At 40.6% G+C, this 17837-nt stretch overlaps 1 protein-coding gene across 1 annotated transcript in view; it reads left to right on the forward strand.

Annotated features, from left to right (window-relative positions):
- elp2 (elongator acetyltransferase complex subunit 2) overlaps positions 1-17837 on the forward strand; it is a 33697-nt gene that overhangs the window by 12798 nt on the left and 3062 nt on the right. The window contains exons 11-21 of the mRNA XM_053613059.1: positions 3234-3365; positions 4399-4548; positions 5760-5951; positions 6294-6363; positions 6467-6565; positions 8934-8991; positions 9959-10031; positions 12617-12809; positions 14611-14732; positions 15639-15778; positions 16979-17092. Coding sequence (XP_053469034.1) covers positions 3234-3365; positions 4399-4548; positions 5760-5951; positions 6294-6363; positions 6467-6565; positions 8934-8991; positions 9959-10031; positions 12617-12809; positions 14611-14732; positions 15639-15778; positions 16979-17092 — 1343 coding nt within the window. The remainder of the gene's footprint in view (positions 1-3233; positions 3366-4398; positions 4549-5759; positions 5952-6293; positions 6364-6466; positions 6566-8933; positions 8992-9958; positions 10032-12616; positions 12810-14610; positions 14733-15638; positions 15779-16978; positions 17093-17837) is intronic.

Here is a 17837-nt window from a genome sequence, read left to right on the forward strand (position 1 = left end):
GTATGAAACCCTTGGAAGACATTTTGTTAAAAAGTGTTAATTTCCCCTATATATGGAGACTTTTGGGACACCCTGTAGTGTACCCAAATATTGGCCACTCCAATAGATGGCCTGTGATTTATGCCTTTAATTAAACGGTATTTTACGTTCTACTATATTGAATTATTTTTATGTCACATTTGAGTACATTGATGAGCAACATTCAGGACGTTTACATGGACAACGATATTCCGATATTAACCCGATTTAGACGATACTCTGATTAATAAACTAGCGTGTAAACAGCGATTCTGATGACCTCAATCCGACTAAAGTCATACTCGAAGTAAACACAAATGGAATTAAGACGTGTGGAGTATTCCTGTTTCAGTCGCATTATCGACGTGTATTACAGACATGTACACACCTTAATCACATTATTAACGTCGTGTGAGAGTTTTCACCGCATTCTGCGACAGGACACGTACACACTGCAGCGCTCAACCGTTTTACGGCAAACAAGAGAGCACGGCTGCGTCCCAAATCGCGTACTTACCTACTATATAGTAAGTGAAATGCATGTATCTCGGCTACTATATAGTAGGTAAGTACACGGTTTGGGACGCAGCCCACGGCTTCAAGCAGTCGTCTATTTGCACGTATAGCACGACAAATAATTAACTGCACTTAAAGCTTTCGTAAAAATTAAAAATGAAACACCCAAAACTTTATACGGTACCATAACGAAAACCAACTGTATGTTGACGCGTGAAATTCTGGAGGGAACGTCGGGTGGCGCGGTGACGTAATGACGTGCCGTTAATCGCTCTATGTTCTACAACATGTAAAACGGGAACATGAAAGGAATATCCTAAAATCAATTCAAATTCAATTTTATTTGTATAGCGCTTTGTACAATAGACATTGTCTCAAAGCAGCTTTACAGAAATATCAACACGGTATACAGATATTAAAGGTGCGAATTTACCCCGACTGAGCGAGCCACTGATTGGCGACGGTGGCGAGGAAAAACTCCCTGAGATGTTTTAAGAGGAAGAAACCTTGAGAGGAACCCGACTCAGAAGGGAACCCGTCCTCATCTGGGTAACAACAGATAATGTGAAAAAGTTCATTATTGACTTATATGAAGTCTGTATGGCCTTAGGAGCAGCCGTAGTCCCAGCAGTCTGGAATTGGAGAAGATTTGAGCTCCATCCAGAGGCAGAAAGGATCAGGATCTCTAGTATCTCCATAAAATCGTGTGTGGCTCGGCAGAAGGAGAGAGGGCGAGAAAAGATTATTAGGACTGGGAATTAGTATAATAGAAAGTCTAGTCAGGTTAGGCTTGAGTAAACAAATACGTTTTAAGCCTAGACTTAAACACTGAGACTGTGTCCGAGTCCCGAACACTAATAGGAAGACTGTTCCATAACTGTGGGGCTCTATAAGAGAAAGCTCTCCCCCCTGCTGTAGCCTTCACTATTCGAGGTACCATCAAATAGCCTGCATCTTTTGATCTAAGTAGGCGTGGTGGATCATAGAAAACCAAAAGGTCGCTTCGATACTGTGGCGCGAGACCGTTTAGTGCTTTATAGGCTAATAAAAGTATTTTATAGTTAAAATCAACTCATGTAAACATCCTTAATCACAATATTGTCTTATTCAGAATAACATCAGTAATTAGATTATTACTGTCCATATAAACGTACTGACTGGTAATCATAAGCTAATTCGTAACTATTTAATTTTTATTATTCATCTAAAACCCAAATACAGCCACTACGGTACCACAGCACTGTACGTCCGTATGCTGCTTGAACAGCATTACCATTGACCGTAAAAAAAACTTTAGTTTTTTTCTCACAACTAGAAAAGGCTGTAGGTTTGGTGGTTAAATTCTGGCCTACCGAAGGTCGTGAATTTAAATCCCAGCACCCCCAGGCTACCACTGTTGACCTCTTGAGCAAGGCTCTTAATCTTCATCTGCTCAGCTCAATTGTAAGCCACTTTGCATAAAAGCGTCTATCAAATGAGTAAATGTAAATGTAGGACAGTCCTGTGACACAGACAAGGTCAAAAGCAGGTTTATTTAAACACCTACAGACTGAATATACTCGGAGCATTAAATGTGGCATTAAATAACTCCCGGAAGAAACCACGATTTTGCAGAATCTCACTCGATTATGTAACTTGTCTTTTATCCCTGCTCCTCCTGACTGGAATTATTCCTAAATGCAAATCTCAGCCAGTCTGCATTAATGGAGCCATGTTAACCTTGATGCCATGATTACAACTAATTATATAATTTTTTTTTTTTTTATATGATGTTAGTTCTGCTTTGCAACACGCCTAGCTTCCTCCATTAATCTGAGGTATTAAGTGTGTTAGACACAGGACAGATAGAGGACACACTGTTCTTTTTGTTTTACAGTACAATACTGCCGAGTGATATTTATAGTCTTGCTTAGTCAAAAGGACACTAGCCTATATTCTAATTTACTGCACAGACTCTTTTCTAACCACACTTCTTGGTTTGAGTTCTCCGTTTGTTTTAATGTGACATGGTGCATAGTGACAGTTCACAATTACGATAACAGATTTTTTTTTCCCCCCCTTACGTCCTTAATAGCGCCGGCTTTGCCTAATTTGTGCTTTGGCCTGTCGGTTTGATTTATTTGGAATCCTGATTGTGCACTTTGTAATCTTCTTTGATAATAGATGGCTAAACTAAGATGGAGCACAGCTGTAGATGTCTGCTCTGATTGGCCGAGGTCCACGGCTGGTAAATAGTGGCCTCTGTAACCAGCGGATTCACGAGGGGCAGTGAGATTCATTCACCGTGTGCACTCTGCCATTTATTGGCAAACAGAATGCACCGTGGAAAGGCTTTCTGCCTCCTTAATTGGCCACAGATGGGAATAAATTGGCAGAATCTTGAGATGATTTTCTGTGATGGAGTTTTGAGAGAAACTTGGGGTTTTTTTGTTTTCTTTTTTCTCTTGGTGTGAACGCTCTGTAAGACCCGTACTTGTAAGACACCTCTTGACATGATGGAGGCCTAAAGGATTTGACTGTTTATTGACTTTCTGGCCAGTCAAGGAAAAAGGGCCTCTATGGGACTGGCATTCTGCCTGTTAGAGATACGAGTTACAACCAAAACAGAATGTTCAGGCTTTCCAAAAATAACACGACATCTTTTGTGAGAGTTGCGGGCCTTTTAAAGCCCGCCACCTGTTGTTTGGCCATGTCTCCAGGTGCGTGTTGGAGAGGTTGGAGGAAACACACTAGGCTTCTTTGGCTGTCAGTTCGGTCCTGATGGCTCCAAGATTCTGGCTCATGCCTTCCATGGTGCGCTGCACCTCTGGCAAAGAGACCCGAGCCAGCAGGTGAGTCCCAGATCTCATCCATTACTCCTAAACCTCCATTAAGAGGGCGTTATTCTAGCAGAGTTCAGTTCACTTGATTTTGCTTTCTAAAAGAGCCAGTACATATTCTGTGTGAATCGATCCTTGCAGCATGACCGTTTTCCATGTGGTTTGTTTAGGCAGGTGAGAACACAATATGAATGGCTGGTAATTATTATTATTTTTTAATTATTATTATTTATTAATTAATTTTTTTTACTGGCCGCTTAGAATTTCTACCAGCCACCTCACAAAAACAGAAACTAACAATGTTTTTTTAAATAATATTTTTTATAAACAAAGAGTTATTTTTTTAAGTGTAAAACACTCAACTATTCAATCATACAGAACACGTCGATCATTTCCCTTTACATCCAATACCTTCAGTCCGTCCCACCTTTCCCTGCTTTCTGTTATCTTCCATTTTCCATTAAAATATCTCCTCTTTTTAACGTGCTAATAAATGTTTTTACGAGCCGTTAGGTGGGAGTTATTTTATGAACGCCAAAGGCAATTAGCCAATTTCACACTTCCGGGTTTTTGCTTTTTCTTTGCTTCCACTTTCAAAGTAACGTTTAATGTTTGTACAGCCAATGCTAATCACGGACACTGAGGGAGGAACGAGTACAACTAAATTATGCAATTAATATATTATTTTTGTAAGCCGTACTCGTGCGAGAAATGTACCTGCCAAATTCGCATGCTATTGACAACAATTCGCTCGCATTTAGTGGGCGGCGGGTGTGCTAATTTCATACCCTGATAATTATCATTATTGATATAATTAATTTCGTGCCAGCACTGTGTTCTCCTCTTTTGCTTTCTGTTCGTTTAATTGTCAGCAGTGTGAAACGAAACTAAACGATAAACAAACTTAAAAATTGCTCTTGTTCAGACATTGGTAAACGGACCAATTTGTGAAAGCGTCAAGATGTTAAATAGAAAATAGCTGAACGGTGGAGTTGAATGGTGTGTTTGAGTCCGAGGTGGGAAGTGTCGTGTGTACTGTGTGCAGAGAGAATGGAGTCCCGCAGTGGTGGTGTCTGGCCACTTTAATGCAGTGCAGGACTTGAGTTGGGATCCAGAGGGAGACTTTCTCCTCAGCGTGGGCTCAGACCAGACTACCAGAGTCTTCGCACCATGGAGAAGAAAAGACTGCTCACAGGTTTCAGAACTTATATATTTCAGTGCAAATTTACAAAATTGTAGGCACCTGACCATCATACCCATATGTGGTTCTTCCCCAAACTGTTGCAGCAATGTTGGAAGCACAAAATTGTCTAGAATGTGTTTATATACTGTAGAATGACAATTTCCCTTCACTGGAACTAAGGGGTTCAAAGCTTTTCCAGCATGACAATGCCCCTGTGCAAAAAAACGAGGTCCATGAAGACATGGTTTGCCAAGTTTGGAGTGAAAGAACTTGAGTGTCCTGCACAGAGCCCTGCCCTCAACCTCACTGAACACCTTTGGGATGAACTGGAACGCTGACTCCACCCCAAACGTCCTCACCCGACATCAGTGTCTGACCTCACTAATGCTCTTGTGATTGATGAATGAACAAATCCACACTGCCAAGCTCCAAAATCTAGTGGAAGCCTTCCTAGAAGAGTGGAAGTTAGAACAACAAAGGGTAGGACTAAATCTGGAATGGGATGTTCAGAAAGCACATATGGGTGTGTTAGTCAGGTGTCCACATACTTTTGGCAAGTATAGTGTATCACTGTTAGAACTATGCTCTGGTTAGTACCAAAGATCTGGACAAAGTGGGGAATTTTAAGGAATACCCCTTATGTTTCAATATAATTGCTATAAACCGTGTGTGTGTGTGTGTGGACATGCTTTTTAAAGAGTTTTCCTGCACTGATGGAGGGGGAAAAAGTATATGGGCAAATTTTACATTTAATCAGTAAACATAAACAAACATATGTCGTGATAATTTATGTCTGAATGTAATTTTCTGTGATATAGCAGATATTGTTAATATTTATAACATTTACATACTCTAATTGGAATCACATAATCAGATGTTAAAATCTTCTACCGAAGCTTTATATTTGTCTCAGAGTACATTTGTATTCTGTGTTAAATAATTTATTATTGTAGAAGTTTGATAAAAAGTTATAAAATGTATCCACTTGGTTTTTCACATTTTTTGAAGGCACTTTTTCTTTTTTTTTTCTTTTTTAATTGATGGAATTCTACAATTGCCCTTAGACTCAGATCATACAAGGAAAGTACATGCTACAGATATAGTAAATGGAGATTTGGTTGAAGAAAAAAAAAATGTTTCGTTTAATATACAGTAACACAATTTGGAATCACAGGCTCACGTTTAATAGCGCGCCTCCCTGACACCACTTGGGCTGTATGCAGGTCACCTGGCACGAGATCTCCAGGCCTCAGATCCACGGCTATGACATGCAGTGCCTGGCCACGGTGGGCCGATACCAGTTCGTGTCTGGAGCAGACGAAAAAGTGCTGCGTGTGTTCAAGGCTCCGCGTAACTTTGTGGAGAACTTTGCCAACATAGCGGGCACTTCTTTGGAGAAACTTTTGGCTTCACAAGTACGTCTTCAAAATTTGCTGTTCTCAGAAGTCTAGTTATGTCACGTGGATCCTCCGAGTTAATTACACTTTCTACTGTGAATCCTCCTTTAATATAGAGCATTCTGGTGAGCGTTATTTTCTGTTGTCCTCTTTAAATACTGTGCAGCTTCTGTAATGTTTTTATTCAATTTTATATACAGTAATAAAGATCAGTGCAGTGTATTTACATCATAACGGGGTGTCCTAGACTAGTTTAGTTTAGGACAACGGATGAATGAAAAGTGCTTGTATATGATAAACATTTTCATCGACAGTTTATTGATCTGTAAAAGCAGCTGTGAAAATTTCCCCTCATTTCAGGATTGTAAAGGTCTTCCAGAAGGAGCCAGCACACCCGCACTCGGGCTCTCTAATAAGGCTGTGTTTCAAGGTACATGCTTGTTATATTTATCGGTTCTGTTGTGTTGAGCCTGTGAGAGACTGATTACTGCAGTATCGCTTTAGTAAGACTTGTGTTCTTCTTTGATTGACAGGTGATCTTACGATGCAGAGCACCCAGGAGGAAGGGAAAGATTTCAACAGCGTGTCTGACCAGTACAAGGAGTCTTACTTTCATCCTCTTAGTCTAACAGGTATGTAGTATTATACACCTACTGGACTGAATACATGCTTCATACAGATATTATAAGGCTTGAAATGTGTGCCTATTTTTTATTTATTTATTTATTTATTTATTTATTTATTTAAATATTAGAGTGCTTGATTTTTATTTTTTTTTCCCCCCCTCTCAACTGCACAAAATAACATTTGGTAGAATACAAGAGTATTTTGTAGTTTTATTATTTTTATCATCTAGCTCATTTTTCCTTGTGCATTGAATTGGACCTGCTGTCAAATTACCCTCTAATACGATTAGTGTTTGCATACGTTAAATGAAAGATTTTGACTTCCATTCTCTGTAGTCCTCAATGAACGAATGCTCTTGCCATAGACCTGCTCGCAGTTCTTAATGACTAAAATGGCAATGATCAAATCTGTGCTCCTTGACGTAGTGTACCCGAATGTAGTGTTGTGAAAAAAATATTTATTAGAAAGGGTTTAAACGATGTTTTTCTTGCTTGATCAATGAACCATAAACAATCACTGCACATGCTCCTGTGGAACAGTCCTGTAGACACGAACAGTTTACAGGCGGTAGGCAAATAAGCTCACAGTTATAATAACTTAGGACACTAAAGAGACCTTTCTACTGACTCTGAAAAACACCAGAAGAAAGATGTCTAGGGTTCCTGCTCACCTGCGTGAACATGCCATAGACCTGCTGCAGGGAGGCATGAGGACTGCAGATGTGTTCAAAGCAATAAACTACAATGTCTGTAATGTAAGACTCCTGAGACTGTGTGTGTGTGTGTGTATTTTGCTTGTATTTTCTCATTTGTAAGTCGCTTTGGATAAAAGCATCTGCTATATGATTAAATGTAAATATGATGTTATATTATATAATATAATAATGACATGTAACTTGATATATACAGAGAAAGCAAGCTTTTTGGGAATATGTAGCATGGCACCTTTGTCAAATGAGCGGTGCATAAAGCCTTCATCAAAGTTGCTAGGCTTCACCAAATGTGGTAATTCATTGAAATCAACATATTACCGCTCCGCTTTGACATTTTTACTACTGCATATTTTATCCAAAAAATGAATGATGTGAGCGAAAACGTCACTTCTGTCTCTTGCGTCTCACCTTAAGTGACGGTTCTTTAGTATCACAAAGAATCTTCATCAGCATTGCTGTGCAACTCTATTCCTCCTGGAGGTGGAGCTAATTTATGGGCTGGAAAAATGAAGCAATAGTCTGAAATTCAGAAGCTTGTCAGATCTGTTGCATGGAGTATTGCAAAATTATAGGTCTAGAAACACTTTTAAACATTGGAAACTTCACCTGTAACGATTACGATAATGATTTGGTCAGTTGTTAAATTCCCCTAAGCTCCTGTGAAAGGTAATTAAAGACAGTAGCTTCTGGCCCTGGTGTATTACAGAAATAGATGCACTAGATGTATGAGGCCATCACGTCTTCTGCTGTGTACCGTAGAGGCCTAAGGACCTGTTCCTGAACGAGACAGTGATGGCCAGCGTTTGTGACTAGACATTATTAGGAACTGCCTTCCTGTGCTCATATATAACCATAGCATGAATCAGAGGGAGACAGCTGTAGACAGCTGTTATTACTGGAGCAGACAATGTGAGGAGGGACCGCGTGCATGTTTGCACGTGTGTAGAGTTAACGGCAGGAGGAGGGGTTTATGCATTTATCGCTCCAGGCAAACAGGCAGACGCTGTCAGAGTGATTGAAAAAGCTGCTTAATCTGAAATTGTAATTAGAAAGAAGGCTTATATAATTGCAGAGTTAAAATATTGATGACTCTGGGCTACAGGGAGCGCAATGAGGCAGACCTTGAGTTGTTAACAGAATAATGTGACTCTCTTTCACTCGCACCCCCACCCCCCCAAACCCCCTCTCTCTTGCACACTCATATATACGCACACACACACACACACACACTATCTGTCTCTCCTTCTGGAGAGGCAAAGAAGGGAATAATTAGAGGAAAATGACAAACCAGGGCCGAAAAATGAAATATGGGTGGTGAGTAGCTTTCAACTCCATTTGGAGTCAAATTGGGCACGTGTTACATTCATACCCATGACCGAACGACGAGAGGCGTTTCTAGACTTGCATCAAGGAAAGTAAAATTCATTTTGCCCGCTAATCTTAAAATTAACAGCCGTTGAAAATCGCACCGAAAGCTCTCACTGTTGAAAATAGCGTTGAGGTAATTGCCGAGGGATTATTTAGATGTTCAATAGATGAGTCTGGTGAAAAATGGAAGGAAAGAGTATCCGTGTCTCGGAGTGTTGGACTCGTTTCTCACACTTTTGTATGTGTGCGTGTGTGTCTGTGTGTTTGTCTGTGTGTTGTGATCATTATAAAAGAACCCCCTCCTGAAGATCACCTTCTCCAGAACACGCTGTGGCCTGAGGTCCAGAAGCTGTGAGTCTCATTTATTCTCATTTGTGAACTCTTTAACACTACTGACATGGCAGGAGCAGGCAGCAATATGCTGTGCAACATTACTGATTCAACATCAGCCTGCGCAGCTCCTAATAATGCAATGTAGAAGTCATTTAGAAAGCATGACTTGTGAGTCCAGACGCGGTACCTTCTCTCTGCGTCTGCTGCGACATTAGGGAATACACATTTCGCTCTCTCTTAATGAAGGCTCCTGTTTCGCGCTCAGTTTTTCTCTGTGTGAAAATGAATGCAGTTTACAGAGTTATTGGCTTAATGCAGTTCTGAAAGTCTAAAGTTTTACTCTTATGTCCCATAAGGCGTGTGTCCCAACATAATTGCTGTCATTTGTTATCTGAGCTTATTCTCTTGTTTTACTTGTTTGAGTACATAGCTGTTCCTTGGAGGAGGAATACATATCATGTTGTTGGACTCTTTGCAGGGGGGGGGGACTGTTGTAAATCTCATTTTGAGCCGATCACTAGGCTCGTATCAACACAATACGTCCATGTGTAGTCGGAATATATACGGTGTATCACGTATACGGTGGAATGGAATTAGAAGCGCTCCGTTTCCGGTTCATTAGCTCTACGGCGCATTTCGAGATGTGGTTTATTCCACTGGTAAATTGAAACACTCAGGCTATACTGTTCTAAGTTACATACTCAATATTTAGTAGCTTTAGGCTTTGTATTTTCATTTTCCTCGGCTATTTACCCACGTCTGAAACGACTGCACGGCTGGTGTTATAGCTGGGGTAGCACACGACTGTTTGCACGCGCTCACAGCCATGCCACGGCTCATAAACGAGCTTCTAGCTTCAAACGCCATTCTGACGATCATGAAGCCACCTCTGTGCTGACGTCTAGTTTGTACAGAAGTAGCAGAATACTCATTAACATTTCCTACATCTCTCACCCTGTCTCTCTCTTTCTCTTTCTCTCTTTAGGTATGGTCATGGTTTTGAGATGTTCTGTCTGGCATCAGACTCTGCAGGAACAGTGGTCGCCTCAGCGTGTAAGGTAGTGTCACACTACAGTCAGATGATTGGCTTCGCAATATTTCCTCCGTCTAAACTATTGTTCTCATCCAGGGCTATTCAGCTATTAGCGTTTCTGTAGTACCGTGCTTGAATTGCTGAAAATTGTAAGATTATTAGTTTGATTGACAGATCCCAGAAATCCCACTGAGTTTTTCCTTGGCTTCCTCTGACTTGCTCATTAAGAATAAATTCAGGAATTTCAAATTTATGTCCTGAATGTATATATTTCCGTTAAGCTGCTTTGCGACATTGTCCATTGCGAAAAGTACTATACAAATAAAATGTAATTGAATGCAGAAAAAAAAAAAAAAAAAGCTATTTGTCCTGTTGGTCCGTGGCTACATTTTTGCAGCATTAGGTGTAATAGTATATAATGGTGTAAACCAGTTAAGCCCAGTCTAAATGAAATACCCGTCTCATCCTTTTAAACAATCTGTTCAATTGGAGAATAATCACCATGTAAACTTTTTAATGTGATCATCTTCACGATCAGAGTATATTCTGTGAATGTGTATGAAGGTGCCTATTTGTGGCATAAAGTTGTCTTGTGAAGAAACAAAGGTATATTTCAGAATTTAAAAAAAAATAATAGTGATGTCGGATAGGGTTTGGACGAGCAACATGTCAAAGTAGAACGGTGCTCTACACGACTGCTTCGTCCTGATGTCTGTAAAACCCAGGGTTTACACCAAGCGTGTGAGGACATGGTGAGGTGTTTTTGACATAAATATATGGCAGCAGTCGCAAGGTTAAAACGTTCTCGGGTCATAGAGGCAGTAGTAGACGTTGACGTACTGCACAAATGCTATTTATACGCAAGCATAGGTTTTAGCCAGAGCACATCTAATTTGTGGACAGAATAGGCAAGTCGTCACGTTTTAGGATGGTTTTGAAAACAGTTTGTAACTAGCGGCGTTGTTTTTTTGTGGTCAAGTCACACATGTCAAGTGCTACCAGAAAAACCATGGCTACTGACAAATTTGTGGTAGAATATACACTTGCAACCGGCATATAGAGTGATGAGTGGCCTGAATGCAGGGTAAAACACGTTAATAGCCATTTTTGAAGATGCTTTGCTGAGACTGACATGATTTAAAAAGCAGAAAGCTGCGTGATGATGCAGCAGGTCGTGTTACTGCCTCACAGCTTCATTGTCCCTCATTTAATCCTGACCCTGGGTTACTGTCTGTGCGGACTTTCTGTGCATGTTCTCCCCATGTCCGTGTGGGTTTCCTCCAGGTCCTCTAGTTTCCTCCCACCTCCCAAAAACATGCCTGTAGGTGGATTGGCGACACTAAATTACGCCTAGGTTGAAATGAGTGCGTGCGTGGTGCCCTGTAACGGACTCGCGTCCCATCCTGAGTGTACTCCCGCATCACGCCCACTGATGCCGGGATAGACTCCAGGTTAAAGCAGTTTCTAAAGATGAAGAATGTCTAAATGAATGATTAACGTATATGCACATTCTGTGCATTAAATGAAGAATTTGGAACAGTGCGGTCCCTGAAACAATGCGGCTTTATTATAGTTTTTCTAGGAGGAGAAATTGGAATCCTGACAAGGGAGGCCCGTGTCAGGTGTACAGTTTTAAGGTTTTACTATAACAAACTCTGTTAAATATTGTCCTACATTTCCCTGTCAGGTGACACACCGCGTCCCAGCCAGTGGACACGCCATCTACTTTTAGATGCAGTAATGAGTTACTTCTTTAAGAACTGCCACAGCGATACTAGTACGGCTGTGGTTCATTGCATAGTAAATCATTCTGTACTCGTGTAGCACAGAAGGAGACTTTAACTCTTTGACCACGCTGAGTAGCAAGTGACATCAGGGCAATGGTGGGTAAGTGGTTAAGGCTGCTGATCAAGCTGCCACTTGGACCATTAACCCTCAACTGATCGACTATAGACTTTCTCAAGCAACAGCCGGATGTAAACGTATGCAAGTGATCGTCCACATTACGATTACATTACTAGTCGACTCAGCCATGTTAAAGGTATAATCAGTGTTGTGGTGAAGTATATGTGAACCTGGCTAGTGTTCAGACTCTAAGTACAGCCTCTCCATTCAGTTCCTCCAAAGACATGTCCTTAGAAGCTTGTCTCCGACTGTAATCTGGAAACGGGGGTCAGGTGGCTAGAGCTTTGGTAGTTCTGAGTGCTGTTTGTTCCTGTAGTCCACAGGATCCTAACCCTGGTCCGTGTGTACCCCCTGTCCTACACATTTTAGTGTTTTCCAACACACCTGATTGACCTAATCTGATACTTAATAGTGAGTGAGTTCAATCAGAGGACAGAACAAGATGCACTTCATGAAAAGAGTTGGGAACCCGTACCGTATGGACAACATCTACAGGTTCTCCTGCATCTCCATGGATTACTAGGACGTAGGATGTCTGTGCAGTTAGGGTCATGCTTGAAAAGGTCTGGTTCTTTCCTACGTCAAGGGAACATTGGATCCTTTTATGACCTTCACCCCCTTCCTTATGACTTTTGTGACTTCTTCAGTCGTTTCTCTTGTAAAATGGTGGAAGACTACTGAAATGTGTCTGCTTTTTGTGTACAGGCATCTAAAGCGGCGCATGCTGCTATCCTGTTGTGGAGCACATCCACCTGGAAACAGCTACAAGCGCTTCCATACCACAGTCTGACCGTCACTCAGATGGCCTTCTCCCCAGACTCACGCTTGCTCCTCGCTGTGTCCCGGGACCGCACCTGGTCGTTGTGGAGACGTGAGGACTGTGGACCCGATGCTTCAGGTAAAGAAGGTTCTTCCGTGTGCGTTCACTGAGTTAGGCCAGTTTCACAAACACGAAGTCAGTTTATACGATCATTCAGTCCATATACACCATGAATTTCAAATTCCAAGAAAAATTTGCATCCGAATTTTAATCGCTTGTACTACATACTTTCCTGTGCAGCACACACACATCTATCATATTCATCTTGTTCTCAAGCAAGAAGAATTCACAGCCAAGTTGAATTTTAAATGGCTTTGGAGTCACTGTATTCAGGCCCTCAATTGATGATGAACAAATATTAATATAGATTGAATATAGATATATAATGAATGCATTCAGTGATATTTTTTTTTTCTTAAAAAATGGGAGTCTGTCTAGGATGTTGAGATCGCACAAATGAACGCAAAATCTCCGCACTGTTCGGAGGAGCTTGCGGTTTGTCAAAATGACCGCAGAGGTTCTGCCGATTCGGGCCAAGATGCATCATGTGACGTCATCACAACGCGCGTTCAGCCAAAGCCATCTTCTATTCACGTGCGTCGAACATGAGTACAGCTAAAAGGTCTCGTTTACCAACAAACACCACTGCGAAAGGCCGTGCAAAACTATGAATTTCACCAATACAATTAGTTTTCCTCAAAAAAAAAGCACAAAAAACTCACAAATTTTGCAAAAAGCCATGGCAAAATCAAGTATTTATGGCTGCAATAATCACAAAATATGGACTGGCTAGCTAAACAACAATATAAAGAACACAGCCTTCACGTCTGGTCTGCGTGTGTCTGTCTCTCTGTCTTTCTTTCTATTACCTGATCTGTGTTCAGTATTTAGTTGTCTAATCTGTAGGTTTTGTTCTCCAGCCATCACGAGTCTTCTAGCTAAACAGTTTCTGAATAATTCTACCAATCAGTTTACTATCATCCAGCAGCTTTCCAGTGTTTTAGAGAAGCACTAAATGTTTTACCTGTTGAACGAGTCGCAAGGGTTTTTTTGACTTTTAGGGCAACCTACTCGTACTTTCTATTTAATTAGTAAATTTAGTACATCACTTTCTTTTCCAATTACAGATGTGTGTTACGCTACTAAAAATATCGAAGGGAATCTTAATATTCAGGTCAATATTCATATTCAAATTCTCTTTAAAAGCCGCTCCAAGCCTTCCTCCTGTGCCGCCTTTCAGCGTGTCCGCCTAAATCACCACTGACAGTAGTTAAGCAGGCGAGCGTCCGTTTCCCTTTGCCTATTTGCCTGTGTGTCGGATGAAGCTTGAGACGGAGGGAGACCGCAGTCTGTTCTGGTTGAGGCTGGTATTACTCACAGCTTTCATACCATGGATGGAGGGAGGATAACCTGCGTCAATGCTGATGAGGCAGAGGCTCAGCATCAGCAGTGGAGAAACGCTCCCCCGATCCCTCCATTCGTCTCACTTCATCTCGCTTTGTATTTCTCGCTAATGAGCGGAGACTTGCCAGTCGAAGGGCAGACAGTCGTGGCTGTCCCGGCTAAAAATGAGCCGTGTGTGTACAGTATATGCATATGTGTGTGAGGATGTGGCATCCCTTCGGTTCCTGGCAGCCCCGAGTTAGTGTTGCCGGGGCGTGACGACCTGGCTGAGACGACCACTCTGGCCAGGAGTGTCAGCACACACTGACATTAAAGCAGAGCACAAACAACCTCTCAGGGGTGACACGACAGAGCTCACTAGCATACCAACAATAGTTCTACCTGTGGAGAGCACAACAAACAGTCACCTAGGATCCATCTATAAAGGAGTGACTGTTGAGAAATTATGATGCAGTGATGCTCTTTGTGTTTTCAGAGCCCAGATTCTCGCTCTACACACACACCACTAAGGACTCAGCAGTGCACGCACGTATCATTTGGTCATGTGATTGGAGCCTGGATAATAAGTACTTTGTGACAGCTAGTCGGGATAAGAAGGTGAGCTACAGTTGCGCAATGTATTGTTTGTTAATCAGTATCGTATAAATAATATAAAGAAGCACGTGACATACAGGTGAGTGCTCTAACACCTCGTAATTTATTGGTCTTTCATGAGCATTCTGATCATCTCTGAGCTTCCGGTTTAGTTTTCCACCAGTTTCTTTGAACATGTATGGCACTAGCATAGGGAGAGATAATGATATCATATTCATGTTTGGGTCTATTGCACAATAGGATTCTCTGAGAATATCAGATCATTATTTCAAATCCAGCGTTCGCTTTAGCAAGTATCTGATTGGGATGTTCATTTCTCTGTTTGACCTTCAGAAAATTATTGAAAAATATAAAAAATATTGTGGAATTAATTTGTTTTTTTTTTTTAATTATTATACATTATTATTGTTATTGCTGTTGGTGGTGTGTGTGTGTGTGTGTGTGTGTGTGTGTTTTATCATTTTGTGTTTTGTTTTATTTTGTGTAATTTTATTCTATGTTATGTTATGATTTTTTTTTTTTAATTTTGTTTTAATTTATTCATATTTTATTTATATTTCATTGTATTTTTGCTGAAATAAGGGAATGATCAAACTGATGAACTTGTAATGCTCTATGGTTAAAGTTTGGCTTGTGTTATTTTGATCATGCCGATATGTTTTATTTTATTTGACTTTGTTAATATTTTATTTTATATATTTCATTTCATTTTTGCTAAAAAAAAAAAAAAAAAAAAATTAACGCAAGCCACACTTTAACCATGGAGCATCGCAGGTTCATCAGTTTATTCTAATACATGGCAAATCATATCCTCAATAAAATCCATCCTTTTGCCCATGCAGCTGTATAACAGGCTGTGTGTTTTTATTTAAACGTGCCATTAATCTACATGCTTGCTTGTGGTGGTAGGTGATCATGTGGGGTCACCGTGGCTCTGGAGATCCAGTTGGCATGAATGACAGTGCCGTTATTCCCTGTTCATCTGTTCTGGATGTTGGGGATTCAGCTACTGCTGTGGCTGTCTGCCCTTTCCTTCTCTCTGACCAGAGGTAAAACACCGCATTAGCTATAATTCACTAACAGAAGATACTTTATACTGCACCAAAGCAGATGTTCTACCCCACTGTGCGACAAACACTGCAGGGTTTTAATTTTGTAAGTAATGCAGATATAAACACACTACTATATTTAGCCATATTTGAAGTTTTAATTATGATTTTTAAACAAACAAGTAATTTGCTGTTAGTATTTTAGAAAATGGGTAGCGCTTAACCTAAGGGAACTGTTCATAGGGTTATATTACACATGCATTTAGACCCTTTATGGCAACTGACATATACCTATGTACATTATCATAAAGGCTTAATTCAGCAGGCATCGCCTGTACTAAATTCTGGATTTATCCATTTTGATGTTAAGTTGATGTTACACTTTATTCAACCGACAGATTATTGTGGACGTTAAGGTTGTGCTATTGACAGTTTGAGTACTTGGCTACATTACATAAAACTGTATATCTCAGCTTATTCTAGTATGTCAAAGTCACATAATGGTGATGTTGTCTAGGTATCAAAGTGATGTTAATTGGACAAATGTGAATACTTTCACTACTTCCTGCAGTTACATGACAGAGTTGTGTATATTTCTCTGAGCCTAATATTGTGGCAGCCATCATGGTGAAAGTGAGATATTTCTACTGTATAAAGTAGAAATATCAAAATATCTGGTCACGTTCAAAAGAGAAAAGGGGGGGGGGGGGAAACTACATGTAAAAATTCGGGTTTGGTGAAAGACTCTAACGCTCTGATTATCTAAAAGCAGACTCTATATATTGTTTTAATGTACACGTAATTTAACATAATAGAGTAAGATTGATGAAATATCTAATCATTGTTCGCGTCATCATTGCGTCATGCCTCATGGCTAAAATAATCACCGATTTTTTTTCTTAGTTTTGTTTTGGTTGGTAGTTTTCAAAAGAAAAAGCTCATTCAAACATTACACCTTTGTCCACTGCCATCTCTACTTTGAAAGCTACTGCGTACGTGCATTGTGGGTAATTCGACGGCATGTGTTGTTGTGGGACATATCCAAAAAAACGTGATCAAAGCATGACCTTCAGTGTGTGAGGAAAGCACAGTGCTAACACACTCGCAGTTCAGACATTTTAAGCAGAATAACTCTTTTTCTTTATTTACCTAACAAGGTCTTTGCAGATTTTGCTCACTGTTTCATTCCTCTGTGTGTAGCTACCTCATAGCGGTGGGTCTGGAGAGTGGACAGATCGTTCTGTATAAATGGAGGAAAGTGGACGATCCGTCTTCAGGATCAGACTGGAGCAGGTGTGCTGAAAGCGACGTCTCGTATCCTTTCTTTTGCGATGCGCTCAGGACCCGAAAGAGGCTGAGGCCATGAGGAGGCTAGCACGTTTCACGCAAACGCTTTGATCTGAGAGGTTGTGTTTTTCTCTGATCCGGTAACAGGTCTGCTTCTGGCTGAACTAATGACCTCATTCTCATGCAGCCAAGTACTTCAAACTGACTACTGGCTGTAAGTTTTGGTCCACTGAAAACTACAAACAGAACTGAGGAAAGAGGGTCTCACTGAGGTAAAAGGCATTGTTTTTGAGATTTGGTCTGTTCACACAATGTGACAATTTTCACTAAGATGTCTTCTCCATTACCGGTGTAGGAGTTGACAGTGGAGGGCAATTGTTGTATGTTAGGAAATGAGATGCAGGTTTTAAAACATTGCACTCACATATCGACCAAATGGGCTTCTGTAGGAGAGCGTCTCAAGCCCGGCAAGGTGGATAGAACTTGATCGATCTGAATCGGCTCAGTCGCAAGCAGTCAGCTGTACACAATATGCTTTGATATGATTTATGGATCGCATACAGTTTGTTTTGAATTTCAATCTAATAAACTGACATTTTAAATGAAACAAGCGCCAGAAGACAGAGCTGGAATTCAGTGGAATTAAATTTGCGCCGAAAGTATTGATCGTAACTTTTCAAGAAACAAACAAAAATAAGAAGAATGAAAACAGTGAACTCGGTGGAAAATATTTGACATGGCCTTCAAATAAACAGCATTCTTTGTTAACAGT

This window comes from Ictalurus furcatus, chromosome 24 (assembly GCF_023375685.1).
Source record: "Ictalurus furcatus strain D&B chromosome 24, Billie_1.0, whole genome shotgun sequence".
In the NCBI taxonomy this organism is placed as follows: Eukaryota; Metazoa; Chordata; class Actinopteri; order Siluriformes; family Ictaluridae; genus Ictalurus; species Ictalurus furcatus.